Source organism: Tamandua tetradactyla, chromosome 24 (assembly GCF_023851605.1).
Source record: "Tamandua tetradactyla isolate mTamTet1 chromosome 24, mTamTet1.pri, whole genome shotgun sequence".
NCBI classification, from domain to species: Eukaryota; Metazoa; Chordata; class Mammalia; order Pilosa; family Myrmecophagidae; genus Tamandua; species Tamandua tetradactyla.
This window is the reverse complement of record NC_135350.1, coordinates 12,267,453-12,294,926: the sequence shown is the minus strand read 5'-3', so window position 1 is coordinate 12,294,926 and position 27,474 is coordinate 12,267,453. Positions and strand designations below refer to the sequence as shown.

General features: G+C 36.4%; 1 protein-coding gene and 1 long non-coding RNA gene across 6 annotated transcripts in view; one reads left to right on the top strand and one right to left on the bottom strand.

Moving 5' to 3' along the window:
- The window catches only part of ENPEP (glutamyl aminopeptidase), a 111,188-nt gene that overhangs the window by 9,619 nt on the left and 74,095 nt on the right, over positions 1-27,474 (top strand). Inside the window, exons 2-7 of the mRNA XM_077142544.1 lie at positions 4,866-5,007; positions 6,997-7,128; positions 20,312-20,432; positions 22,924-23,078; positions 23,528-23,641; positions 25,992-26,126. Coding sequence (XP_076998659.1) covers positions 4,866-5,007; positions 6,997-7,128; positions 20,312-20,432; positions 22,924-23,078; positions 23,528-23,641; positions 25,992-26,126 — 799 coding nt within the window. The remainder of the gene's footprint in view (positions 1-4,865; positions 5,008-6,996; positions 7,129-20,311; positions 20,433-22,923; positions 23,079-23,527; positions 23,642-25,991; positions 26,127-27,474) is intronic.
- Positions 937-27,262, bottom strand: LOC143668034 (uncharacterized). Of its 5 annotated transcripts, none has more exons than XR_013168256.1 (8): positions 27,150-27,240; positions 26,023-26,116; positions 22,536-22,632; positions 7,066-7,268; positions 6,061-6,155; positions 5,666-5,723; positions 3,968-5,500; positions 937-1,120 (listed from the first exon to the last, which is right to left on the bottom strand). It is a non-coding gene; the product is annotated as an uncharacterized LOC143668034 (long non-coding RNA). The 5 variants fall into 5 exon arrangements; XR_013168257.1 differs by having other exon boundaries at positions 937-4,026; positions 4,483-5,500; XR_013168259.1 differs by having other exon boundaries at positions 3,968-4,010.

The following is a 27,474-nucleotide window of genomic DNA, read 5'->3' as shown; positions in this document are numbered from 1 at the left end:
CTTGTATAATTTTCACCTGTCCACATGATTCTTTGAGTACTTCCTAAGTTAAAATATATATATATTTTTGAACTACTTTCAAACTTATAGGATGATTATAAAAAATAATACAAGCCTCATACTTACCCCTACCCCATCAGTTAACCATATTTATCATTTTAATATTTTGTCACATTTGCCATATCATTCTGTCTGTCCAACTACTTACCTATCTCTATCTATTTATCATTCATTTTCTGAATATTGAGTATAGATTGTATACATCATGCTCTTGGAACACTTCATAGTGCCATATATATTTGCTAAGAATAAAGATATTCACTTATGAAATCACTTCAAGTGCAGTTATGAAGTTCCAGAAATTTAACATTGACATAAAGTTTGCAGTCTATGTCCCAGTTTTTTCATGTGTCCCGATAATGTCCCTTTGTGCCTTTTCTCCTCCCTTGCTAGATGCCATCCAATATCATGGGTTGCACTTAATTTTCATTGTCTCTTTAGTTGCCCTACTTCCTTAGTTTTTGGCACAGCAATGTTCCAGAATTATCTTTGTGCTTTCCGGCCACAGCACTGGAATCAGTCATTCTTCCATGGAATTCTGGTTCTTTTTAGTGGAGAGTGGTATTTAAAAATCAACATCTGGAGACTAGCGGTGCTCCTTGCAACTAGCCTGTCATTACTCTTAGTTCCACTCAATAGACAGAGCTGGGACACTTGTGTTTCTGTGTGTATATGTCTAACTATATCTAACTATATCATATTGATATTTGCAATTTCAATTTAATATCAAATTTATAGCTCCCTTTCTAAGAGTGAGAAACCTGGCTTCAATTATTTTTAATAATTTTTTCATTTTCTCAAGCCTATAATACAGAGAAAGTTTTATTTCAGAATCATTAATCCATACTACTGCAAAAAGACAAGCCTAATCACTAGATTAAATACAGTATTTATTTATAGTTTTTAAGGTAAAATTTATGTACTTTGAAATGTACAAATCCAATGGACACGATTCCATTAATTTTGACAAATGCATCCCTCTTTATAATCCATACTCCTATCAAGATGTAGAATTTTTTTCAGTCACCCCAGAAAACTCCCTCCCTCAGTCAACACCCTCCTGAAAGGTAAAAACATTTATAAATTTATTTTACATGTATTAGCTTGCTTGGTTGAGTTTTTATTTCCTGAACCACTTTATTTTGCTGTATTCACATGCCATACAATCCATCCAAAGTGTACAATCATTGGCTTTTAGCATAATCACAAAGCTGTGTGTTCATCAGTTTCTGCCTCTCTACTAGCTGTTTCGGAGGAAGAGTGAGTCCTGGAGCTCCTTACTTCTCCGTCTTCCCCAAAAGTTCTTTCTTGGATGAGTTTTTAACAAGCGGTTTTTATATCCAGAGTGTTTTTGAAAAAATATATAAATATTGTAATTTCTTTTAGATGCATTTTAACCTATAATCTTTTATTTCTGAGATAAATTGATGCTTATAAAACAACCTTGAACCAAAATAAAATGCAGACTCTTATCAAGGCTTACAATATCCTCATAATCTGACCTTTGCTGACCTTTCACCAAACTTTTCTTTTGCGCTAATCTCGCTGCTTCACTGCACTTCGGCCACACTGGACACCTTTTAGTTTCTCAGCCACACCAAGTTCTTTTCCATCTGGGGGACTTTTTAGTTGTTGTGCCCTCTGCTAGAACCCATTTCCCTTAACCTGTACCTGTCTTTATTTTTTTCATTATTCAAATCTCAGCAAACCATCATCTACTTAAAAAGGTCATCCCTGACTACTCTACCTAATGTTTTCACCATTTTTCCGGAGTGGCTGTTTATCACTTCCCATGTTTTATTTCCTCTATTGCCCCTTCACTCTCCTAAATTATCCAATGTATTTATTTGTGCATTAATTGTCTGTCATCCTGTAAGAAACCAGAGATCTTATCTATATGGTTTTAGTTATTTCTTCATCACCTAGTATAAGGTCTGGCAAGTGTGCGTGTGAAGGGTTCCATAAATAGTTGTTGGATGAATGATTGTGTGGTGGAAGAGCTGTGCATTCTAAACGGGACGTTTTCTTGGTCTTAGCCTGCATTCTGGTAGGTGTGGTCCATTGTAAATAAGATCACTTCAAGATGCTACTTCGGTTAAAGTGTGGCCCAACTGAATCAGGTTGGGCTTTAATCCAAACTACTGGGGTCCTTTATAAGCAAGTGAAAGCCAGACAGAGAGAAGCCCTGGGGAAGAAACTGGAATTCAATGGAAATTAGAAAAGAGAGGAGAGGGTATTGCCATTTTTATTGTCATGTGAGAGAGAAACCAAGGACCAGAGATCCCCAGCAGCCAACCCCAGAACATCACAGGTTTCTGAGAGGAAGCATCGCCTTGCTGCTGCCTTAATTTTAGACATCTCCTAGCTATGAATCTGTGAACCAACAGATTCCCATTGTTTAAGCCTATCCATCATATAGTATTTGTTTTAGCAGCCAGGAAACTGGCAGTTCTTGACATCATAAAGTAGGGTCCACTATGACAAGTACCTTTAAAAATGTGGAAACAGTTTGGAGATTGGGTTTAGAGGCTGACAGAATTTGTGAGGTGCATGATAAGAAAAAGCCTAGATTTCTTAGACTGTTGGTAGTAATATGGACATTAAAGGTACATCTGATGAGGCCTTAGAAGGAAATAATGATGGAGTTATTGGAAAATGGAAGAAAGATGATCTTTGTTATAAAGTGGCAGAGTACTTGGCAGAACTGTGTTCTGATGTTCCACTTAAAAAGTGGAAATTTTAGGTGATGAACTTGGTTCTTTAGCTGAGGAAATTTCCAAGCTAATGCAGAAGATGCAGGCTGGCTTCTCCAAGCAGCTTATAGTAAAATCTGAAAGGAAATGAGTAACTAAGAACTGAAAAAATATAGACATTTATGGTTTAGAAGATTCCACATAATTTGGTCTGAGACTGGTGACAGAAGCAGCTCTATCTAGACTCCGAGTTTTAGTCTCCATGGGATAAGGCTCCATGTGAGGGTTTAAGTGAACAACCTGGCATTCCTGGAGAACCTGGCCACCAACCTAATGCTTGGAGAGGTTGAACCAATGTTCAGGGAGAGCATGGCTGCTGCACAAGTACTTGGAAGGGGTGAGTACTTCCACTCCATCAGGCCTGGAAGACAAATCTAATGGGGTTTGCCCTTCTGGGTTTGGGACATGTCACCCCTGTTTCCTTCTAATTTCTCCCTTCTCAAATGGGAATATCTGTCCCATGCCTTTTCCACCATTGTATATTGGAAGCAGACAACTTATTTTCTAGCTTTCACAGCTCTTGGACTATTTTACTCCAGAATAGACCAAACCCACAGCTGATTTTGATGAAACTTTGTACTTAGCATTTCTGAAATGGCTTAAGGCGTTTGGGACATTGTGATGGAATGAATGAGCTTTGCTTTGTGGGAAGAACAAGGCGGAATGTGATGGACTGAATTGTTTACTCCAGTTTGAACATGTTCTTGGTCTTGGTTTTCACTCCGATAGGTGTGGTCCATCTTAAATGAGATCTCTTCTAGATGTTACTTGAGTTAAGGTGGGCCCAACTGGAAGAGGTTGAGCTTTAATCCAGATTTACTGGAGTCTTTTAAAATCGGAATGAAAATCAGACAGAGAGGACCCAAACAGAGAAATCTGGGGAGCAGCCAGAACTGGAAGCTAGTGGAACAATGGAAGAGAAAGGAGCTCATGCCAGCATGAATATTGCCCACCGTATGACTGAAAAGTCAAGGACCCAGGATCCCTAACATTCAGAGACTCTGGAGGAAAGCATCACCTTATTGATGTCTCAATTTTGAACTTTACCTAGCCTTAAAACTGTGAGCAAATAATTTTTATCATGAAGCTAATCCATCATATGGTATCTGTCTTAGCAGCTGGAAAACTAAAACAAAGCAAATCTAAAAATTTACCTTCATATACTTTATGATATGCCTTCTTTAGTCCATGAGAATCCTGAAGAACAAAGTATCTGTTACAGAAATTATTAAGGAACATAACATTTCTTTCTTCTTGCTTTTTTTATTCCTTTTATTTTGCTTACTTTTCTAATGACCAAATATATAACAACACCGTCTTATTATGATATACTTAGATGTAAAAATTGAGATAGTCATTGATTTTTGAGCATTTACTCAGAAGAATATTTTCATTTTGAAATTATGGAAACATTAAACATTACCAGAACTTTAGCTTGCAAAAGCATATGCCTAGTTAGATCCATAAAAGAATTCTTTGTCTCTTTTCAAAAGCAGACTTTAAGCCAGGCCAAAGAATACCTCACCTGAGGGATCACACAGAACACTGCCTTTGTATAGATATAAATTGAGGTTTGTGTCCCTGATGTAATGTAAATAGGGAAGAATGTGCCACTAAGAACAGGATTTGGGGACTCTGGAAAATGCTGCTCTACGCTGTGATAGGATACAGCTGTTCATTTCTTGCAAGGCCACTTAAAATAAGCCTTTGGTTTTGGCTTTGCTTTCATCTTCTTTTTGTTCAATGGCTTTGGGGTGGAGAGAGTGATAATTGGATTTTTTTTTTTTGCTCATCTGCAGTTAACAGATTTTAAGTCATGGCACCCAAATATCAAAATATAGGCATAAAATATTAAGCATTCTTGGGATATTTCATTTATTTAACCTAAAAATTCCAAGAAAGACTTCGACAATTATTTGACAGACTCCGATGTGGAATCTCATGTTAAGAAATGCAATAGCTATAATTTTTAATTGCTTTTCCTATAGACATAGAAATGTAGGGGCTGTCAGAAGAGGCAACATATGTTTTGTTTATGTGTTTGTTTCCAAGGAGCATAGCAGCCACTGATCATGAACCAACAGATGCCAGGAAATCCTTCCCTTGTTTCGATGAACCCAACAAAAAGGCAACTTACACAATATCTATCATCCACCCCAAAGAATATAAGGCGCTTTCAAATATGCCAGTGGCGGTGAGTACTTCAAAATTTCTGTTTGTTTGTTCATGCCTATTATCTGTTTACAATATCAGGCAAATTACCTGATTTGCTATGGAAGAGTACCCACCGAAATTTAAAATTAAATGTGCACTAATAGTTTATTTAGAGAATTGAGAATACATTTTGGCAATCTCTTTTTCTTTGAGTCCTAAAAGTCTTTAACCCAATATCACAGTCCAGTTAAAAGCCACTTTGGGATTTCTAAGCAAGAGAGAATACAATGGACATACATGAGCTGGGCTCTGCTTAACTGAAAGAATCCCCTAGTCATGAGAAACGAAAGGCCAACTAACAGAATTACAGGCTTTAAAACGTTTGAGAACTTAATCATTGTCCTTAGTTTGCAGGTGAATATAAACCCAGTTTTATCGATATAGAACTATTGAAAAAAATCTTAAATATTGAGGTACAGAATCCAACTCCAGGGAACAGCATATCCATAGACTATTTGGCGAATGGCAGGTGCCTGTTAAATGTTAAAAGATGACAGACCACAATAAGTTTTGTTTGTATAATTAACACAAGACTCTTTTTCTGTTCGTCATCTTAGCCCCATAATGAGTAAGAGTAGTTAACCAAATTTTCACAGCCTCAAGGGTCACATTCATACTTCCGTAAAATTGTCACCTACCTAGTACCAGGAGGACGCACTGCCCCGAACTTTATCTCACATCTTTCTTCTCCACTATCTGAAATATCAAAGTTGAGATTCTTCCATTTTAATTGTAAAATATTCTTTGGAAAAATAAAGATGATAATGAAAAAAAGTAAAAGCAAAACTTCAAGAAGGTTAAAGTATAAACTATCCTTCCCCATCCATGCCGCAGTGTGAACTAGTTTATCAACTTCTTTTTATTCTGGTGTCCAGCACCTGAAGAACTGACTTTTGATTGAAGAAGAGGAATGAGTAAACTTAAAGTATGACATGCCAATCCAGAAGATTGAATCAGGACAAAATGCAATTGGAATGTCTTGGCATGGATGGTGGGGGAGTGAAGGTGGGAGGAAGAAGAAAGCAAATTTTACCAAATTCTGCTTGTCTCCCCCATATGCTCTTTCCATTTGCAGAGTGTAGCTATTCACCATCTATAGATGTTCTGTTCCTTATCCAAGTAATAGTCCTGAAGGAAGGATAATATTCTGGGTAATTAAGAAATCAAAACTAATATTATTAGGTTTCTAGACAGGGGGTGGGAGGAGAGAGATAGAAAGACAGACAGACAGACAGAGAGAAATTTACCTTTCAGGAGTCCCACCACTTTTATAGGAGGACATGTACACACAAGCATGTCTTGTCCATTAAGCATCAGAAGTCCAGCCTACCTCGATTTATCCTGTTTAATAGCTCCCTATTGTAGTATAACTTTGAGAGTGGCTACAGCGGGTGGCAGGAGTTGGGAAAATACTCATAATTGAATTAGGATTGGTAATGGGCAGTGGGAAAGGCAAGGTGAGACTGATTGGGGCAGTAGTTGCACTGGGCAAGAGGATCCTTCTGTCTCTCTCTCTGTGGTGAGCAAGACAGTGACTTTATTAACCATGTTTTAAGTCTTCAGTGTAGACAACCAGGAGTGGAAAAGAGAAGTACACCTCCTGCTGTGCCTGGCACAGCTATTGGACTTCTGCATATAGTCAAATCGGCTGATTATCTATTTAGTTCTTGCTGCATGCAAGGTATTACTTGTTCTTCATTAAGGTCTCGGAGTACTCCCCCCAAATAAGATAAGGATAGTATGTTTGGTGTAGAAAGATAAATAAACTCCTGTTCAGGTTATATCAGAGTCAAAATTTTATTTCTGCATGAGACATCTAATGCAGTGTATAATTCAATCCCTCTTTCAACTGAAAATACTTCACAGTACTGAAAATAAATGATAAAGAACTTCTGACTAGAAAGCTAGGTTTGTCTTGTACATGAGTCATCTTTTTGATAAATGAAATATTATCTTTTGTTTTCAATAGAAAACTGAGTCTGTGGATGATAAGTGGATTCGAACAACTTTTGAGAAGTCTGTCCCCATGAGCACTTACCTGGTGTGCTTTGCTGTACATCAGTTTGCCTCGGTAGAAAGAATGTCAAACGGGGGAACACCTGTGAGTCATATTATACTTTCAAAATGTATCATGTATGGCATTTGTAATTAATGGTCTACTTTTTAAAAAAATAGTCTTCTTACACACAACAGGCTATCAAATCCCAAAAAGTCACCAGAATCTGTGAGCTTGATGTTATACTGAAAAAAGCAAATGGAAGTGAAAAGAACACAGGTGAAAACTAAACAAACCTGACAGACATAGAATACATAGTCTTCAGTTGTTTAAGGTGAAAAATCATTATAAAACCAAAGCTGGTTCCTAAGCACACCAACATAAATATATTAAAGTATTTGGGGATACCCAATCTAGTAAGATAGTTGAGTATCTGTTGTTGTGGGGTTCCAGGTAGAGAGAGAGAGAGGAGCTACAGGTGGATGATTACCATTAGAGTAGCACTGAAAAGTTTCTGGTGCCACTCCACATGCAAGTCAAAACAGACCAAGAGGGGAAGGGGCAAGGGTAGCAGCTCAGTGGCAGAATTCTCATCTGCCTTGCAGGAGACCCAGGTTCCATTCCCAGACCTGGCAGTTTCCCAAAGAAAGATTAAAAGAAAAAGGAAAAAAAAACACCTCCTTTGTCGAAGAAAAAATTTAAAATAATAGGGAAAAAAAGCAGGCTAAGAATCAAGCATCAAAAAGCAATTTTTTAAAGTGTAATAAAGTACGATTAAGCTCATTTTTTCTAATCAGCATAACCAGTTCAGTAATTTTCTTTTGAAAAATGACATAATTTTACCTAATTATTTTTCTCTTTGGGGGAGTCCTTATTTTGCTTAGGTCCTACATATTTGCTTAGAATGACTATTAGTTCACCCACCTCTGTACCATATAGGGTATTATATATGCATTGATACATATTATATATGTAACACTTCATATAATCTTTGTAACAGAATGGTCTTATAAGGGAATTTATCATGACCTGTTTCTGATGGAATTGAAGTTTAAGGAGTTTTAAGTAATTTGCCCAAGTTTTCATCCAACTGGCAAGTGATGGAGCCTCAGATTCCAAATTCTTCCCAAATAGTGGGCCGTTTTAAGCCTTCAGAAATGTGATATTCTGAAAATAGCTTTACCTCTTTTGCCGTAACTAGAGGGTGGGTAGGTTCCTTTATTTCCTATAAAACTGGCTCCAGGAAAATTTACCTTCACTTTAGTGATATCGGGGTTGACATTACGATATCCTAAACCTTGTTTTCCAGCATGCTTCCCATACTTTATCCAAATTATAACAAGTGGGAGAATTCCCACAGGCCCTCAACAAGGGGTTTTCTATCATGATGACTCATGTGCCTTTTTGTCTTCCCACATCACATATGTTCCTTTGATAGCATCTTCAGTTGTGGTAAAGGGTACTATCAGCGGCTTATAATACTAGGTGTGAAAAAGAGATGCCACCAGAAAGAGAAGCTATTTCTTTCTAGATTGTGCTGAGTGTCGTTAATGGAGTCAATTTAGAAGTGAGGACACTAATCAAGCCTCTTTTCGTTCCCTCCTCATAGCAAATGAGGACTTTTTGTCTGAAGGTGCTCTCCTTGTCATCCATAATCCAGCTGCATGATTCTCTTTCACTGTCTGCAGGTGTTTGCTACACTAATTTTTTTTAAGTTATCATTATGTTCCAGGCAAGTTTTTCTTTTCTGGATAGAAGCACCAAGATAAAGCATAAAAAATTAATTCACTAATGATGATGTGGTTACATAACTAAAAATGATGGAATGAATCAGTCACCAGAGGACATTGTATCTGGAGTTATTTTCTAATAGTGACAGTGAGTCTGAATTTCTAATGCAGCTCTATCACCTGTCCTCTGACCAAGAGCACTGATGTATAAGTTGGTATACTCACTGGGCATGTCATTAGAGCTGTTCCAGTTTGTTGGGGCTCTAATGGTGGATTTTATGTACAGGATTTGGAGTGAAAGAATGGAAAATATAATTTAAACAAAATCCCAAAATGTCCTTTAAGTGATAAACATTTCTTAAATAGTTCTCTCATAAAAGCTGAGCGCATGACATTCTATCTTAAATCATTTGGGTGGGAAATGAAGATAATATATTGACACAGTACATCACTTTCTCTTCATCTATCTAATAAGAGAGGAGGAGAAAACCAAACTCCCCTTTGAAACTTCCCTAGGCTCTGAGTCAGAATTCAGAGAAAGTGAATCATGAAGCTAAATAAATAAGAGTCTTTCCCCTTCCTTCCACTTTTTCTGTGGAAGGTTGGCATCCAGATATTTCCCTCTTGCAGAATGCCGAGGACAACAAACAGACAAACAGCCGCTGGGCTGTTTTCTTAAAATGCTGAATAGACTCTTACCTGGAGAACTTCAAGGCCTCCAGTGTGCATGTTTAATGCTTCACAGTGAATTCCTTCTCTTTGGGGACGTTGGCCTGGCTCTCCACGCAACCACTCTAAATCCGAATTTAACAGTTTACACCTAAATAAACTGCTCCTACTCTGATTTCCCACTCCCGAGAGAATTACAGGAGACCAATGTATTTAAATCTGTGTAAGACTGACAAAAGAGGAAACCCACAGCAGCCTCACAGACCTACGTTTTTAAAGCTGAATAGATAACCGAAGACAACCAGGCATTTGAGGTAAGCAAGCACTATGAAAGAGGAAATCCAAAGTAAATAAACAGAAACACACAATGGGGGTAAATAGTGATGACTGGAGAAACAATATAATTTAATACACACACACACACACAGTCACCCTTTAAATAGTACACAAAGATCCAAGAAGGTATGGCTAAAAAAAACAAACAAACAAAAAAAACAAAAAAAAAAGGGCGGGCCACGGTGGCTCAGCAGGCAAGGATGCTTGCCTGCCATGCCAGAGGACCTGGGTTCGATTCCCGGTGCCTGCCCATGTAAAAAAAAAAAAACCAACAACAAAAAAAGAAGATATGGCCACCATGAAATAAAAACCGAAAGCTGTGAGAAAACTATCGGAAACAGTAGTCAGAGTTTAAAAACATGATTAGCAAAGCGCAACCTGGCTCTGACCCCAAGAACCTATGCTGACCAATTCCTTCCAAAACCAGAGCTCAAAAGCCGATAGCTTCAGTTCCTGCTCACAGAATGTCCACAGAGATGCTTATCTTGTTAGAGCCCTGATAGGTCTTGTGGGTTTTCCATTTTAATGTTATATCTATCATTTCAGTATGTTAAGAACAGTGGGGGTACATCAAAGTGTCAATTTACTATCCCAACTTGATCCAAAGTCCCTGTATTATTTTTTGGTAAAAAAAATTTAAACCTGTAGCCTGATTAATGTTGGGTAATACACCATTTTTAGGAGAAATTTCATGACTAAAAATACCATTCTTATCTACTCTGTTTCTGGTGGTGTTAATTCTGGTTCATTAATCACTTGCTTCAAGATCAGATTATACTGTGTAATTCAAGAAACGTTAACACCTGCTTAAATTCTTTTGCGAGTGTTTGCTTCTCTGGTATGAGTTCCTTTATATAGTAAAATACGAATTCAAGACCTATACTCTTCTTAATTTATTACTTGGCGAGAGCATAGCAGATATTCATGGTTGAATCATGCATTATGCTTAAAAACTCCTTGTTGCTTGCTCATATGAAAAAAATTAGATGAGCAGACCCAATCCTATAAATTTGTTAAGAAAAAGGTAAAGATGGTTTGAAAGCGGTTCAGAAGACTTTTATGGCTCTGCATATTTTCTTTTTTAAAGTTTGGTTGCATCACACTTTGATTCAATACTGAAAAAAAAAACGTAACTTGAAGTAATTTAGCAACAATTGAGTCTAGCCAAAGATAGCAGGATTTTTTCCAACAAGAAATCTATTTTTGAGGCTTTTTCAAGTTTAGTTGATTAGGTAAGTAAGAATTTTAAAGTAAATGAAATCACTAAATTGCAACCCAGAATTAAAAACCAACCAACAAATCCCGAACAAAGCTTGGAGGGATTATATAACTTCTTAATTATGTGATAATTCACTCTTGAGTTATCAATTAAAAATTGTGCTTCTGTAGTTCTAAAAGAGCCATAGCATGTGAAACAATATCCCCAATAAGCATGTTATTAAATGGATAGCTGAACCCAAACCTCTTATTGGGATATACTGCAACTCATTTTCCAATCCAGAAAAATAGGGATTATAAATATATTTTTTGTGCTTAAAGTGATAAATATAATATACACACTTTTTGGAGAATTTAGAAGAGAAGCAAGAAGTAAAAAAATAAAAAGTACCCATATTGCCATATAAAAAGTCATTTTAAGTCACTAGATTTGTGGTGACATCTCAGTACATTTGACCTACACCCTCGGTAACTTTGCCAGAGTGTTCTGGTTTTTTGGCAGTGTTCTATGAATCAAATTTAGGAGAAGTTAAATAGCCAGAGTGACCCTGTTCTTGAGAAAGAGTAAGTTCTAATTAGGCCTTGAATTTTGGGGGGATATTTGCTTTGTCTGTTGCAACGAAGGATGCCTAAATAGAAGCAGTTATCTTATAGAAGAATATATAAATTCTGGCCAAGTTCCCGTGGCTTTCAAGTTGGGAAGGACTGCTCACTAAGAGAATGCTGGTAGAAAGTGTATTCATTTAATAAGGTTCATTCCTAAACTATATTAATTCTAATAACTCAGTAAAAGAGATTACATTGTACCTTCTTCATAAAAGCCTTATAGGATAATTCCTGACTAATTAATAATAATTACACCTAGCATTAAACCTGTGAATGAATCTTTCCTACTTCTTATGTCTCCTTTATTTCTTCTATCTTAACCTATTGTGTGTCTGGGTTAGAAAGATTGTTCAAGAGCAGAAAGTATGTATGCCATGTGTTCATATTTATGGATTTTCCTATATGGAATTAGTGGAAAAAAGCCAATAACCTTGTTTTAGTAGTCAGAGATATAGCTAAACTTTTTATTCTGACATAATTTTAGATTTACAGAAGATTGCAAAGATATGAGTTCTCACATAATCTTCATCTAGCTACCTCAAATGTTAACATCCTATATAACCACTTATATATTTACCCAAACTAAGAAATTAATATTTATACAAAGCTGTTAACTGAACTATAGCCTTTAGTTGGATTTCACTATTTTTCCACTATTGTGTTTTTTTTTTCTGATCCAAGATATGATCCTTGATACCAGATTGTATACAGTCATGGTACCTCCTTAATTTCCTCCAATCTGTAGCAATTTCTCAATCTTTACTTGTTTTTTTATTGATCACAACACTTTTGACAAGTACTGGTCAGATATTTTGTACAATATACCTCAAGTGGGCTCATCTGATGTTTTCTTATGATTAGGCTGGAGCTATGGATTTTGGGGAAGAATAACACAGAAATGAGGTATCCTTTTCATCTTATTATAATGGGGGACAGATCATGGCGCATTATAGCAACATAGTGAGGCTAACTTTGAAAACTCTGCTAGATTTTTGCACTGTAAATTACTTTTTTTTTCCATACCTCATTTGTTAGAAATGATCACCATGAAAAGCCTACACCCAGGGGGCTCCTGGAGGGAAAGGGAAGAGGATCAAAGAATTCATGGGCATGTGTTATAACCACCATAGTGTGAATAAATATTTTCAGAAAGTTAATTTGAGGCTATGTAAATATCCCATTTCTCCTTAGAGTTTAACCATTCATTTTAACATTTGTCAGTGGGTCTTGCCTGCAGCAGTTATTACTGTGCTATTCAAGTGGTAATTTTCTGTTTCTCTCTGGACAATTTTTTAAATAGGTTTATTTTATTATTTAAAGAGGACTTTTACTGTGGCTTTGTTAATTTTTCAGAATGTCTTATTTTTATTATTTTTATCACATTTTTAATAGGACTTATTTTTTCTGAATTAATAACTTTTCTTAGATTATGGACTATTAATCTTCCTTCAAAGAGTCTGATTAGTTTAGGAAGCCATCAGAGAGTGCTAATGTTTAATATTCTTTAAGTTTATAAATATATAAATAAAATGGTAAAAAATGTGATATCCTACAAAAAGAAATTTAGACTTTTTAGATATTTAGTTTTTATTCTTTTACAAATTGTGCTCAGTAATGTAATTCCTAAAGTTCAAACACCTTAAATTTTAACTTAAATGAACAGCAAGCTGCCCACAAATACTTAGTGTAGCCTAACTGACAATGCTGAGCTTCTTTCCAAATAGCACTTCATCACAAAATTGAGTTCTAAAATCAAAGCTCGGAATCCATTCTGAATTTACAAATCCACAAGCAAGGAAAAAAAAAAACAGTCCTTAGTCACCCAGTCAACTTGAAGTCAAGTGTGGTTTGCGAGGCTGCTATGAGAAATACCACACACTGTTTGGCTTACACAATAGGAATTGTTTTGGCTCATGGTGTTAGAGGCCAGAAGTCACAAATCAAGGCATCAATCAGCAAAGGCATACTTTCTCCAAGAGTCTAAATTCTGGTACTGGCTTGCCACAATCCTTAGATGGTTTTTGGCTGGCATCTCTGTATCCTGTCACATGATAATTATCCTTGGTCTCCTTCTATGTCTGCTTATTTGTTGTCTTTCTGGACATCTCTGACGGTATCCAAATTTCTTCTGCTTAAAAATGACCCCAGTAGTATGGATGAAGGCTCATATCTTAATTAAAAATAACATCTTTAAAAGGTTCTATTTATAAATGGGTTCACACTCCCAGAAATGTGGATTGAGATTTAGAATATATCTTTCATTAGGTTACATAATTCAGCTATTATTTATTAATAGGTAAGAGACAAGCTAAAATTAAGGAAAAATACATCACATTCCTGTATCCTGAAAAAAAAAAGTATCACTTATTCCTTTCTCCTAGGAGTCCTGCCTCCCCTCCCGACATTTTGCTTTCCCCTGAAAGAACGTTTAGAAGGACATAAATTTATAAAATCCAAAACATTGCTGGCATCTTCAGTAATAGTAGCTATGTACCTTAAATATGCATTTATGGAGTTTAAAACAATATGGGATATTAATAACAAAATGGAGATTCCTTTAATCAGATTATTTTATATGTCTTTATTGAGCATCTTCTATGTGTACAAGGAGATGCTAAGCCCTAGGAAAGGAGTAAAATATACCAAGATATAATCTGTGCCTCAGAGAAGCTTGCAAATATGGTTGGGAGTGATAAAACACAATGAATTACCAACATGATTCATATGGAAAACAGAGGCGATCACCCACCCCTATCCAGGGTCACCCAAGTGTGGTGTAGTAGATCCTATTTTCTGCTTTAGGGACCTGCAAAGGACCTAAGCCATATAAAGGGGTATGTCTCTTTGAAGTAGTTCAGATGAGACTCAGCAAAACCTCAAGAAATGTGTAGATTACGCATCTGCTAAATGACTGACAGTGGAAAGATAGGCTGCTGTTGATTGGTAGAATGATCATATATGTTGTCATTTATAAAATAGAAATGATAGAGAAGGTGTTTTAATTATATTGGGACAAGAGGCATAAATGGTGTTTTAGTTTGCTAAAGCTGCCAGAATGCAATATACCAGAAAGGGAACAGCTTTTAAAAAGGGAATTTATTAAGTTACAAGTTTACAGTTCTAAGGTCATAGAAACGTCCAAATTAAGTCGTCCAGAGAAAGGTACTTTAAATCCAAAGAAAAGGCCGCTGACGTTTGGGGTTTCTCTCTCAGCTGGGCAGGCACATGGTGACATCTCCTAGCTTTCTCTTTTGGCTTCTCCTTCAAAGGATTTCCCTGGGAGCATTTTCCTTTTGCATCTCCAAAGGTCTCTAGCTGTGTGGGCTCTGTCAGCACTAAAGCTGTTTCCAAAATGTCCCTCTTAAAGGACTTCAGTAAGCAAACCCACCTTGAATGCATGGAGACACATCTCCATGGAAGCAATCAAATAGATCCCACCCAGCAATATTGAATGAGGATTAAAGAACATGACTTTTCTGGGGTATACAACAGTTTAAAACCTGCATAAATGGTAAGCAAGAGACATATGTTGGGCATTCCTGGCCTAATGTGGATATGTGGTCTGATATTTACTTTTCATGTGTTAAATTGGCTAGGTTAAGGCATCCAGTTGTTTGGCCAAGCAAACACTGTCCTGATTTTTACTGGGAAGGTGTTTCTTAGATGGATTTATATTTTTGGTCAGTATGGCTCATTATATCTGCAACCGACAAAGGAGATTACCTCAACAATGAGAGGAACTTCCTCATGCAGTCAGGTGCTTCACGGTTGTGAACTGAGACCTTATTATTCTCAAGTAGGCAAGGAGGAAGCTTATATTTAAATCCTTTTCAAGCACTGAAATTCTAAATGCCAATCGAAAATTCTTACATAAAATGCTGGTGCCAGTTGTACACTGGAATTAAGAAATTGTCAGGTTTGTGAAAGACAATATGGTAAAATACTGTGTATCATAGAATAACTTCAGTGGGATCTTGAGTAACACCTTATAATTGCTATTTCTGCAGCAATATTTTTATAGTGACAAAAATGGAGTCAAGAAACCTCCTACAGTTCAGAACAGATAATGTTGCCAAGTTAGTTTGCCTTAAAGGCATAAAAAGCTTTTGCTTTTCAGAGCTCTTTGGATTTTATAAATGTGGATAAGAGATGGTGGGACCTGAACCAGTAAAAGGATTGGGATAAAATAATCATCAGTGATGCACACATTCTATTCTATTACTAATATTGTACCAGATTCATAGGGTTGATGTGTAGAGTAAAAGAGATATTGCATGGAAAGTGCTTATCATATTTCCTTGCAAATTATAAGTACTCATTAATATGAATAATTAATCATAATAATTTTACATTGTTGTGCTTTCTACTTGGTTTTGGCTTAAGAGACACAAATATTCACTGAATTTAAATCTAGACATAAATCCTACAGGGAGTTCAGGACTTGAGTCAGTCATTCTCACAGAGGTAGAGCTTTCTAGTCATTACTGTCAAGTAAAGGCTGGCAAAGAGGCCATAGGAGTGACAGCAACCTACTAGGAATTAATTCTCATGGACACAAACCCTGGAGACACATGAATGAAAGGATAATATTAAGAATTCTAAAAGATTTTTGTTTTACACTAGATTTCAACATGATAAGGAAAACACAACAACAAAAATAAAGCAGATGTGTCATACCTCCCAAAGTAGAAATCAGCCCAATAAAAGTTTTGGAAATCCCAATCTTTTACAATTGACACCAGCTCAATAGATTCAGTGCTTTGAGAAATGACTGATAGTATCCAACACTGGTGCACCAAGGGAATTTAATTTGCTTAAGGAAATTACTGTCTTCAAAAAATAAGTAAATATATGTATAAAAGTTAGGTTCCTGAAGCCTTAGAAACTTCTTATTTATATATAGTTTTAGATATAAGATTATATATATGAAGAATATATATATATACATACATATATTTGAAGAATATATGTATATATATATAGTCAAACTTTTAGGAAATTCTTGAAAAATAAAGGCATATATGACTCCTTTAGAAGCTAAAGAGTAAAAAAAATATTATTCATGTATCTCCCTCCCCCTCCCGCATTATTCAATACGAAAAGAAGAAGAAAAATTTCATCTCAGTAAAGCAAGCACATAAACTAGAAAGACAGCAGTTATTATTAAAAGGTGGTGCCAATTTAAGGGTAATTTCCTCAAGTTTGTTATGAACAGCAAGGCTGAGGTTTAGCACATAATGGAGTAGAATTAGTCAATGCCAAAGCCTAGGGAAAAGAGAAGGAGATGCTGACAGAGCTTATGTTGAAGATGAGGTCAGAGAGCAGAAAAAATTGAGCTGAGAGTGAGGGAAGGTATCTGCAAAAGGGAGGATGCTCTTTTAAATCACCCAATCTAAATATCACAGATGTTCTGCAGTTAAATTGATGCCACATAAGCAATTCTGAGATTCAAATGTCAGACAATGATGGCATGTTGATGGAGTCTTTAACTTAAAATATCCTTGAGATATATGCCAGATAAGACATTCATAGGTATGATTTGGCTAATTATGTTACAAAAGTAATGGGCTGTATCTAGGCACTTGGTGATTTCTTAGTTCAGCTGATTAAAGCAGTGGTTTTCAGAATAAGAGTCGAGATTACAGGTGATTTGTGGACTGGCCAAACTGCAAAGAAAGAACCTTTTCTTATGGGATTGAGTTTCTCAGAGACAAAAGAGAAAGGGACTGCTTTTATTTAAGAGCACTGCCTTCCTGCTGCTGCCACCAACAGAAATAGGAGTAAGAATCACCAGATCATGTGGTCGTAGAAGCTCACTGATTAAACAGAGTCAATCTACTGGCATGAGAAATGAGAAAATACTGGTAAAAAGAGCACACAGGGTCCTTCTCCTCCTCATCGCTCCACCTACAATGGGAGACCTGACTGTTGTCTGCTCTTCCTCCTTCTCCACTCTTTCTCTCACTACGCAGACACACACACCCTGTGCAGCATTACAGTACAAAGGGTGCAGACAACAGCGGAATGAGGCAAAAGGAGCTGCTCCTCCCGAAGTGTTTCATGGTAGAGAAAAAAAATCTTAGGGGGGTTGACAAGCTGACTAGCTCACAGAGGACAATTTCTGAGAATCTCAGTTTGTAACACAAGTAATCTTGGATGAATGTGATGACTTTGGTTTCATATGAAACAATTACCTTTACTTTGTTCCGTGACCATCAACTAAGAGGTCAGTTTCACTAAACTCTCTAGAAAATACATGTCATTGATGACAAAGACTACAGGAGGGCAGTGAGGAATAATCTGTCACCACGTCTGAAAGAAAAAGAAGCCAAACAAAACACCTCAAAGAATGCTGTGCTGATAACTGAGTGAGTTGTGTTACCTTTGGAGTTGAAGATGAACACATCTTTATTTATGCAAATAAGGCAAGACCATCAGCTACCCAATGGATGTGGGAACAGTGAACCAACTGGTAATTTAAGGGGTGCTCTTTCCGAGCTCCTCCTTTCAGTTACTGGATCTTTCCACTGTTCTTCACTTCTAATAACAGATGGGTCAAGATGTGTGGCTAAATGAGTACCAAAATTATCAGTGCATTTGGAATAACAAAGAAAGAAAATAGGCATCACTTTTCCTTCTTTTTTATCGTTCTTATCTTGGGTCTCCTGGTCTAATGAAGTAGAGGACCTTGTACTTAACACATGACTGTATCTTCTGTTTTCCTTGAGAATTTTGAAGCAAATCAGTGATAGTTTAACTTCATTGTCAACTTGGCCTGGTTGTTTGCCCAGTTGTTTGGTCAGGCAAGTGCTGGCTTGATTTTTACTGTGAGGATATTTCATGGATTTAAATTAGTAAACTGAGTGCATCAATGGTTGATTTCATCTACAATCAACTGAGGACATGGCTTTCAACAATGAGAGAAGTCTCATCCAGTTAGCTGAAAGCTTTAAAAGAAGAAGCAATGATTTCAGCAATCAGAGGAGAGAATTTTCATCTCTACTTCAGCATCAGCTCCTCCTAAGGAATTAGCCAAAAATCTTCACAGGAGTTCCCAGTTGTGGCCTGTCCTATAGAATTTAGGCTTGTCAATCCCCACAGTCAAGGCAACCAACTCCCATAATAAATCTCATAATATTTGTATGCGTATATAGTCTGTTGGTTCTGATTCTCAGAAGAAACTTGACTAACACAAGGTCTTGGGTTCAGTGGGTATATTTCATTTGAATTTCTAACAAGCTTTTAGTGGAGGAAAATAACTTTTTTTTTCTCATATTCAGAAGCACTTGCACATCTATGGTATACTTGTACACAAATCCTGGAGTCCAAGGACCATATCTACTTGCCCAACACTATGATTAGGAAGATTCTTGATAATTTTTTATGAAGTCATATGTGCTTAGAATTGGGAGAAAGAGTTGTGTATTTGGCTTTATTTATAAATTATGTCATAGGGGCACAAAATTATAGTTTAGTGACTCAGAGAATGAATGTAGCTTACCAAGCTGCCTCCCTGCCCAGGAAATTTTGGACCATTATATTTTAAGCTCTGGGAGTAGAATAGTTAAAAACACCAAAAGGATAATTTGGGTAGCACTGAATATAATAGCACAAGTGGAATAATGTGCATCTAGGTGTTCTTCAGATGAGAAAAATCTGAAGATTTTTCAGATTTTGAATATGAACTCATTCCCTCAAAGACAAATTACACGGAAATATAGATAGGTAGGTATTGGGAGAATATACCTTCGAAATAGAAAATAACTTTTTGTTGTTGATTTTCTTAAAATAATAACATTTTTAAATGCCTAAGACACCGTGCCAACCATTATGTCTTAAAATACTTCAGTGAGTGTGCTGGTTTGAAAGGAAGTATGCCCCCTAAGAAAAGCCATGTTTTAATATGGATCCCATTTCTTAAAGGTAGAATAGTCTCTATTCAATGCTGTGTATTTGGGACTGTGATGGGATCATCTCCCTGGTTGATGAGATTTAGTTAAGAACGGTTGTTAAACTGGATTAGGGGATGACATGTCTCCACCCATCTGAGTGGGTCTTGATTAGTTTCTGAAGTCCTATAAAAGAGGAAACATTTTGGAGACTCAGAGAGAGCAGAGAATGCTGCAACACTACAAAGCAGAGAGTCCACCAGCCAGCGACCTTTGGAGATGAAGAAGGGAAATGCCTCCCGGGGAGCTTCATGAAATAGGAAGCCAGGAGAGAAAGCTAGCAGATGATGCTATATTTGCCATGTGCCCTTCCAGCTGAGAGAGGAGCCCTGACCGTGTTCACCATGTGCCTTTCCAGATGAGAGAGAAACCCTGAACTTCATCGGCCTTCTTGAACCAAGGTATCTTTCCCCGGATGCCTTTGATTGGACATTTCTATAGACTTGTTTTAATTGGGACATTTTCTCGGCCTTAGATCTGTAAACTAGCAACTCATTAAATTTCCCTTTTTAAAAAGCCATTCCGTTTCTGGTATATTGCATTCCAGCAGCTAGCAAACTAGAACAGTGAGTTAAGAAATATTGCCTTTTACACATGAGTTTTAGAGATGTGAAGTGCTTTGTTCAAGACCAGACATCCAGGATTAGGCAAAACTGGAATTCCGGTGAAGTTTATCTAATCCAAAGCCCACCCGCTTTCCACTATATCATATATCATAGTTTTTATGTTCTAGCAAACAAAGAATAATTTTCACTGAATTTTTGTGTTTTTTTTTAATAGCTCACTGTTTATGTCCAGCCAGAACAAAAGCACACAGCTGAGTATGCTGCAAACATAACTAAAAGTGTGTTTGATTATTTTGAAAACTACTTTGCTATGAAGTATGCTCTTCCGAAATTAGGTGAGAATCGTTTTTATTTTCTAATTTTTAATATCACCTTTGTTTTCACCTGTTGACTAACTTACCTACAATTATATCATACTTAGCCAATGGTTATCCAAAAGTGTATTTAGTGTATGCGTACAATATGTGCCAAATACTTACTAGATGCTGAAAGATCCTGCTGGTTGTTTCTGGATTCCCCCAAGCATAATGTCTATACCCTGCTCTTATCTAATAAATGTAGGGTCTTTTATTTCCAATGAAAGATTAAAGTCCACCTGGATAATGATGGAGCCAGAAATCGCAACTTAGATCAGTCACTTTTAAAATTAGTATCCTTCCTGAAAGATTATATTGCCTTGGTACAGTCAATAATTTGGAAAATAATAGGGAGCCATGACGCTGTGAGAGTCCCATGTCCTTCCACTCTTTCCAGCATTGAACAAGATGAAATCTAAATTCTCCAGCAGTTCAAATGAGACACTGCTGCTTCTTTAAAAAGAAATATTTTAAAATAAGGAGGCAGAAGGGACCATGTTTCCTTTTTCAAATAAAGGTAAGGCTATAATCAAAACAGTGTAAATATGATGAGACTGTCTATATCAGGAAGGTTTTATTAATAAGCTTGAGTCGGATTAGCAAAGACTTTAAATATAACACCTATATAGATGTCTAAAGGGATGAAATGAAGTCCACGAGAAAACAGATCAGCAAACAATTGACTTCCATATTTCTGTTTCTACCCTAACTTTAATAAATTATCTATTCAAAGCTACTGGAATAGCAAATTCTCTACATGGGAACAGCTGTGTCTGTGAGTAAGTTTGTAGATACTACATTTTCTCTTCAATGGTAGCAGCTCTAGTTTTTGATTGCTTATCAACTATTACAGAAAGAGACAGAAAAGCAACTTTTCACCACGATTGTAATAATACTTAATAAAGTATTAAGCACACAAGCTTAAAAGTTTTTTTTTTCCTTTTTATCTCACTTGTACCACCCAAGATAACCTAGGAAGTGGAATTTCGCAGATTTATTTCTTTCTTCCCCTGTAACTTTTCCTTTTCTTCCTTTTCCTTCTCCTTACTTCTCTCTTCCTTCTTCATCATAATCTTTTATATGAATTTCACCACTTTCAGAATCGATTCTATGTTACACTTGCCTTAGAAATAAATATTTATCCTCAAAATAGATAAACGCACTGGAGCTCATTAACTGTAATGGCAATACTCACAAGAAAACCGAGGTTACAAAATTTCTTTTTGTTCAAGGATTCCATGCAAATGTACACTCCAAAGCAGAATGCAAAATATTGTCCCTTGGAGAAATATTTCTTCATCTGTGAAGTGTCATTCTTGACACAACAACCAAATCTAAGAATGATGCTAACAAGAAAAGAAAACTATTGCTGTGGTGCTGACCTCTAGATACATCCATTTTTATCCTTTTATAAAAAGCTTTAAAACTCATTATGTTAACCAGAAAGAAAACACATTTTCTTTTATGTTAGATGAATATTCTATTTATTTTCATTTTAGAGCCTCATTTAAACATATGTAGTAATAACGATATTACATTCTGATTATTAACTGCGGCAGCTGCATTTTCTCCACTGACCCAGCTGAGCATTTTCTATTTTGGGATTTAACATAAATTCCAAAACAACAATCTCCTGTTGTCAGATAATATGTCTAAGATTGTAGACTTCAGCAAATATAAGGAGTAGAAAGCTCTCATAGGATCTCATATTTTAGGATGGAAGGGAATTTAGAGTGAATATAGTCAATTTTGTATCTCTCCAACTTACTTAATACATGTAAGTGTTATATTATTATATGGCACACTATTGGATTAGTAGGGAATCAGGTTGACTTCAAATTGTGTAAAATTAGGAAAAAAGAGTTTTGTGTTATCTAATGTTCTGCATATTTAGACAGAAATTTATTTCTGTACCCTTAGAGGCTGTGTACTTTTAAGTCCTCACTTGAAAACTTCATTCTCTTATTCCTCACCTCTTTATCCCCCAAAATAGGTGCTCTGTGTTACCTAAATGGAACTGTGAGAAAAAGGTCAGTGCTTATAAAAATGAAGTACAGAGAGGAACAAAAGATCTAAACTTACGGAGTCCTTTAAAAGAGCATTTCTGGGCGGTGCGATGGTGGCTCAGTGGCGGAATTCTCATCTGCCATGCCGGAGACCTGGGTTCGGTTCCCAGAGCCTTTCCATGCCAAAAAAAGAGAGAAAGAGCATTGCATTAGTATTAGTATGCTTCTTTAAAACAAATAAAAGACATGGATATCTGGAACCAACAGGAAAAGCTCTATGGAAATTTTGAGAGCAATAGGACTGAAAAGTTTATATAAATAGATTACTGCTTTTTACTGTAAGAAATTATTTTTAGCTTTCAAAAAAGCACATTCATCTAAAGAATTTAATTTGGTAAGAAATGTTATGAACAAATGGAAAGGATATATTTCTCACTGTATTCTCTATTTTTTTTTTTCCAAAGATAAAATCGCTATTCCAGATTTTGGCACGGGGGCGATGGAGAACTGGGGCCTCATCACTTACAGAGAAACTAATCTGCTCTATGACCCTAAGGAATCGGCCTCGTCAAACCAGCAGAGAGTGGCCAGTGTAGTTGCCCATGAACTTGTGCACCAGGTATAGCATCTTAGGCATCAAATCAGTTTGGATTAAAAAGCTGGCTCGATACCATAGGAATGATTTAATTAAATAATAATTTAGCAACAAGAAAATAGCTAACTCAGGAAAATCCCCCACGAAAGCCTCTCTTATTGCTGTTACACATTTTACCATAAAGAAATTTAAAACACATTGTTTTGCCTTTAGCAAATCCACAGAAGACCTTCTACATCTCCCTATATTCCCAGTCACACTTCAATAGGGATGATAAGCTAAGGAGAAAATTGACTTTAAAAGTCAAGGCGAAAAAATCAAGGGAAATAAAGCAGGAAATTAATGTCAACCACTTCTGTGTCACTGTGACAAACTTTACATAGATAAATGCATTAAAGTATTACAGGCTTTTCTATACACAGTAAGCATAAGAATTTATACCTTTTTTTTTTTTTAATTGCCTGCAATTTCAGTGGTTTGGAAATATTGTGACCATGGACTGGTGGGAAGACTTGTGGCTAAATGAAGGGTTTGCTTCCTTCTTCGAGTACCTGGGAGTAAACCATGCGGAAGCAGACTGGCGAATGGTGAGCTCTGAGCACAGTGCCTGGGCTCCCCGCACCCTCGCACTTCCAATTCTCTGTTTCCCTCATGCCAAGTTGGGAGCCTTTGGACTGTGAGTGCGGCCATAAGTCATGCAGCCATGTGAGGGTTCCACTGTGAGAATGGGGTAGAGCCGGCTGGTTTCCCTTGGATTGATGCTTGTGCAGAGTCTATTCAGAGTCTATATTGTGTAAAAATATGAATGTGGGCGGGCCGCGGTGGCTCAGCGGGCAAGAGTGCTTACCTGCCATGCCGGAGGACCCCGGTTCGATTCCCGGCCCCAGCCCATGTAAAAAACAAACAAACAAACAAAATATAATAAAATAAGAAAATGTTTAAAGATGTTTCCCTTTCTTCCTCCTTTCCTTCCTTCCTTCTCTGTCTTTCTTTAAAAAAAAAAAAAAAAAAAAAAATATGAATGTGTAGATGTGTGAAAGTAGGGAATTACAAGAACTGTGTACTATGTAGACTACTGCCCTCTACTGCGCAATAAAAGACAATATTAAATGTTTGAATGCCTGCAATTTCCATAATCTGATTTTTAAAATGAAAAATTATTGTACAACGGTCACTTCTTTAAATATTGTGATCTATATCAGGGGTTTTCAACCTTGTCACTATTGATACATTGGACCAGATCATTTTGTTGGGGAGCTGTCCTGAACACTGTAAGATATTTAGCAGCATCTCTGGCCTCTGCTCACTGGATGCCAGGACACCCAAACCCCAACGGGACTACCAAAAATGTCTCCACATGGTGCCAAATGTACCCTGAAGGATAAAATCTCCCCTTTTGAAAACCACCAATCAGCATTCAAAATTGCTGAGTCCATAATTTATTGAAAATAAACTCTATGAGTGAAAAATTAATTGGCTCTTTATTTTCCTATCAAAGTAGCACGATGTGCTTCTTATAGCAAAATGTTCTGCTTAGCAAATAAATTATGTTTTAATAATGTCTAATATCCCAATTTAGCATTTCAAAACCACTGATTAACTTCCAGAACAATTTAGCGTGCAGTTCTTAAATGAAATTTTAATCCTGTGATCTAACACATTCATTCAGTCATCGAACACTAAAGGTAACCCAAAAATGAGTAAGACACATTTCCTGCCCTTTAATAATTTCCAAATTAGAGAGTGGTGGGGAGAAGGGTCAGATAAATCAAGATATTCTGTAAGATAGCTTGATAACTACCACGTAGCACAGCCTCATTTCACAGGTGAAAAATCTAAGGTCCAGCAAACTAATCTAATTTTCCCAGTGTCATACAGTTGATAATAAAAATAAAACTAGAGTCAAATTTCTTGACACCTCGATCAGGATTCTTTTTACTTACCTGAAACCTCTTGAAAACAAACTCCAAACCAATATTATCTTGATTTGCAGTCATTACTTAGCAATAGTACCTTGCCTATTATAAAGGGAAACCACAAAACTAGAAATATTAAAATAATATTGCATGCTCCTTTTTAGCAACTATTTTTAATTAAGTAGGACCGGTAATGTTTTGTTTTTCCTTTGGTTGACAGTGATTTACGAGCTCTAGATTTCAGAATCAGAATAGCGATAACAGCTAATGGGTTGGGTTTTCACTGTGCTACAGATACTATGTAGGTAGAATACTTTACATAATTATCCCATTGAATTCTCATCTTCATCATTCCAAAAAGTGGGTGCTGCCATTACCCCTATTTAGCAGATGAGGGAACTTGCTTGAACTAACGCTCCTAGAAAGTGGGAAAACTGAAGTTTGAACCTAGGAAGTCTGACTTCATGTTAAACCTCTCAACCATTCTCTTATACTGAGAAAACCTAGAACTGCAATGAGGAGATGCATATTAGAGTTCAAGCTTAACTAACATTTTCTTCCATTAATTACTAATCATCCAAATTCCAATTAACAAGAGTTGATGTGGAAGAAAAAAAAAGGATTTGAACATCAATTGTAAGTTTGGCACTTTGATATGCTGCCTCATTTAAGTCTCAGAACAACTCTGAGATGATAACAGCATTCCCATTGTAAAGAAATGCAAATGGGGCTTGAAAAGTTTGACATGTGCCCAAAAGTTACTCAGAAGTAACAGAAACCAAATTCAAAAATTCCTGTGTCTTCTAGGCCTCTCATAGGGGAAGATTTTGAAGGAATTATAAATAGAAAAAGGTAATGATATCAATAAGTATACATGAAACATTAATTTGGGAACCTAAATTGTTTTAAACAATATGAAAGATGGATTATATTTTTTCCAATTTTTATAAAGTAGATGTTTTAAAATAGGAACCAGTATAAAGGAAGTGCGATATATTTTTTATTTATTCTGTCATTTCAGCGTGACCAGATGTTAATTGAAGATGTTTTACCTGTACAAGAGGACGATTCTTTGATGTCTTCACACCCAATTGTTGTCACTGTGACAACCCCTGCAGAAATAACATCTGTTTTTGATGGAATATCCTATAGCAAGGTGGAGAAAATATGACATTGCTTTGAAAATCTTCCTGTTCAGTGGAACTGATCCATACTGTTCAAAAAACAGGAGTTTTCTGTAAAAATGTAATTTTATTGACATATCTCTACATATCATACAATCCATCTGAAGTATACAATCAATGGTTTATGATATCATCACATAGTTGTGTATTCACCACCATGATCATTTCTAGAACATTTGCCCTACTCCAGAAAAAGAAATTAAAAGAAAAAAAGAAAAAGCCCCATACATCCAATACCACTTATTTCTCTCCCTTATTGAGCCACAGGGTTTAAAATCCAATTTTTAAAAGAATTCCTCTGTTCACTTTTGTTTATAGCTGCTTTCATTCTTTCAATTGACCTTTAACTTTTTAGCAGCAATTTTAGAATTGTTTTACTTGATTGTTTAAAAAAGACAATAAACCTTTTCCTGTCATATTGTCAATGCGAAATGTCATATTTGTGTACACCTTTTCTAGTAGAATCCTTTATTTCTCTCAGTAACTTTGTAAGGCCAACTCAATTAAAAGAATTTACTTTTAGCCATTTTTTAGACAAGATTTAAAGCTGAGTTTGTTTGTTAGCATATTGTAGATGCGGCACTTTTACCTATTTAAACTTTGTGAAAAGTTGATGAAAATTTGTCGTGACTGTCTTAGTTTCCTAGAACTGCGATTCCTATACAAGGTGGCTTAAAACAAGAGAAATTTATTGTCTCCCATTTTTGAAGGCTAACAGTCTGAAATTAAAGTGTCAGTAGGGCCATGCTTCCTCTAAAATACATGCAGAATTTCCTTCCTTGCCTCTTCTAGCTTCTGGTGTTCGCTGGCAATCCTTGGCATTCTCTGGCTCACAGCTGTAGCACTTTAACCTCTACCTCTGCAGCCACATGACATTCTCTCTTCCTGTCTGACTGTGCCTCTTTCCCCCTTCTTATAAAGACATCAGTCATATTGCATTAAAGACCCACCTTACTCCAGTATGAACACATCTTAACTAGTCCAACTGCACTTACGTTTTTTCCAAATGAGGTCACAGTCTGAGGTACTGGCAGTTAGGACTTCATCAGATCTTTTTGGGGACACACTTCCACTGGTGACATTGACTGCTCTGTGATATCTCCTGGAGCCACTCCTCCAGTCATAGTCCACATTTGTCAACAGTTTCACAATGTTTGTCTTTCCACCCCAGCTTCTCAGGGTTTGCCCACAACAAGGTGTTGTTCAAAATTTACTGCAAACTAAACGTTGTAAAAAATGATCATGGTGATGAATACACAGCTATGTGATGGTATTGTGAGCCGCTGATTGTACACCATGTATGGAATATTTGTATGTTAA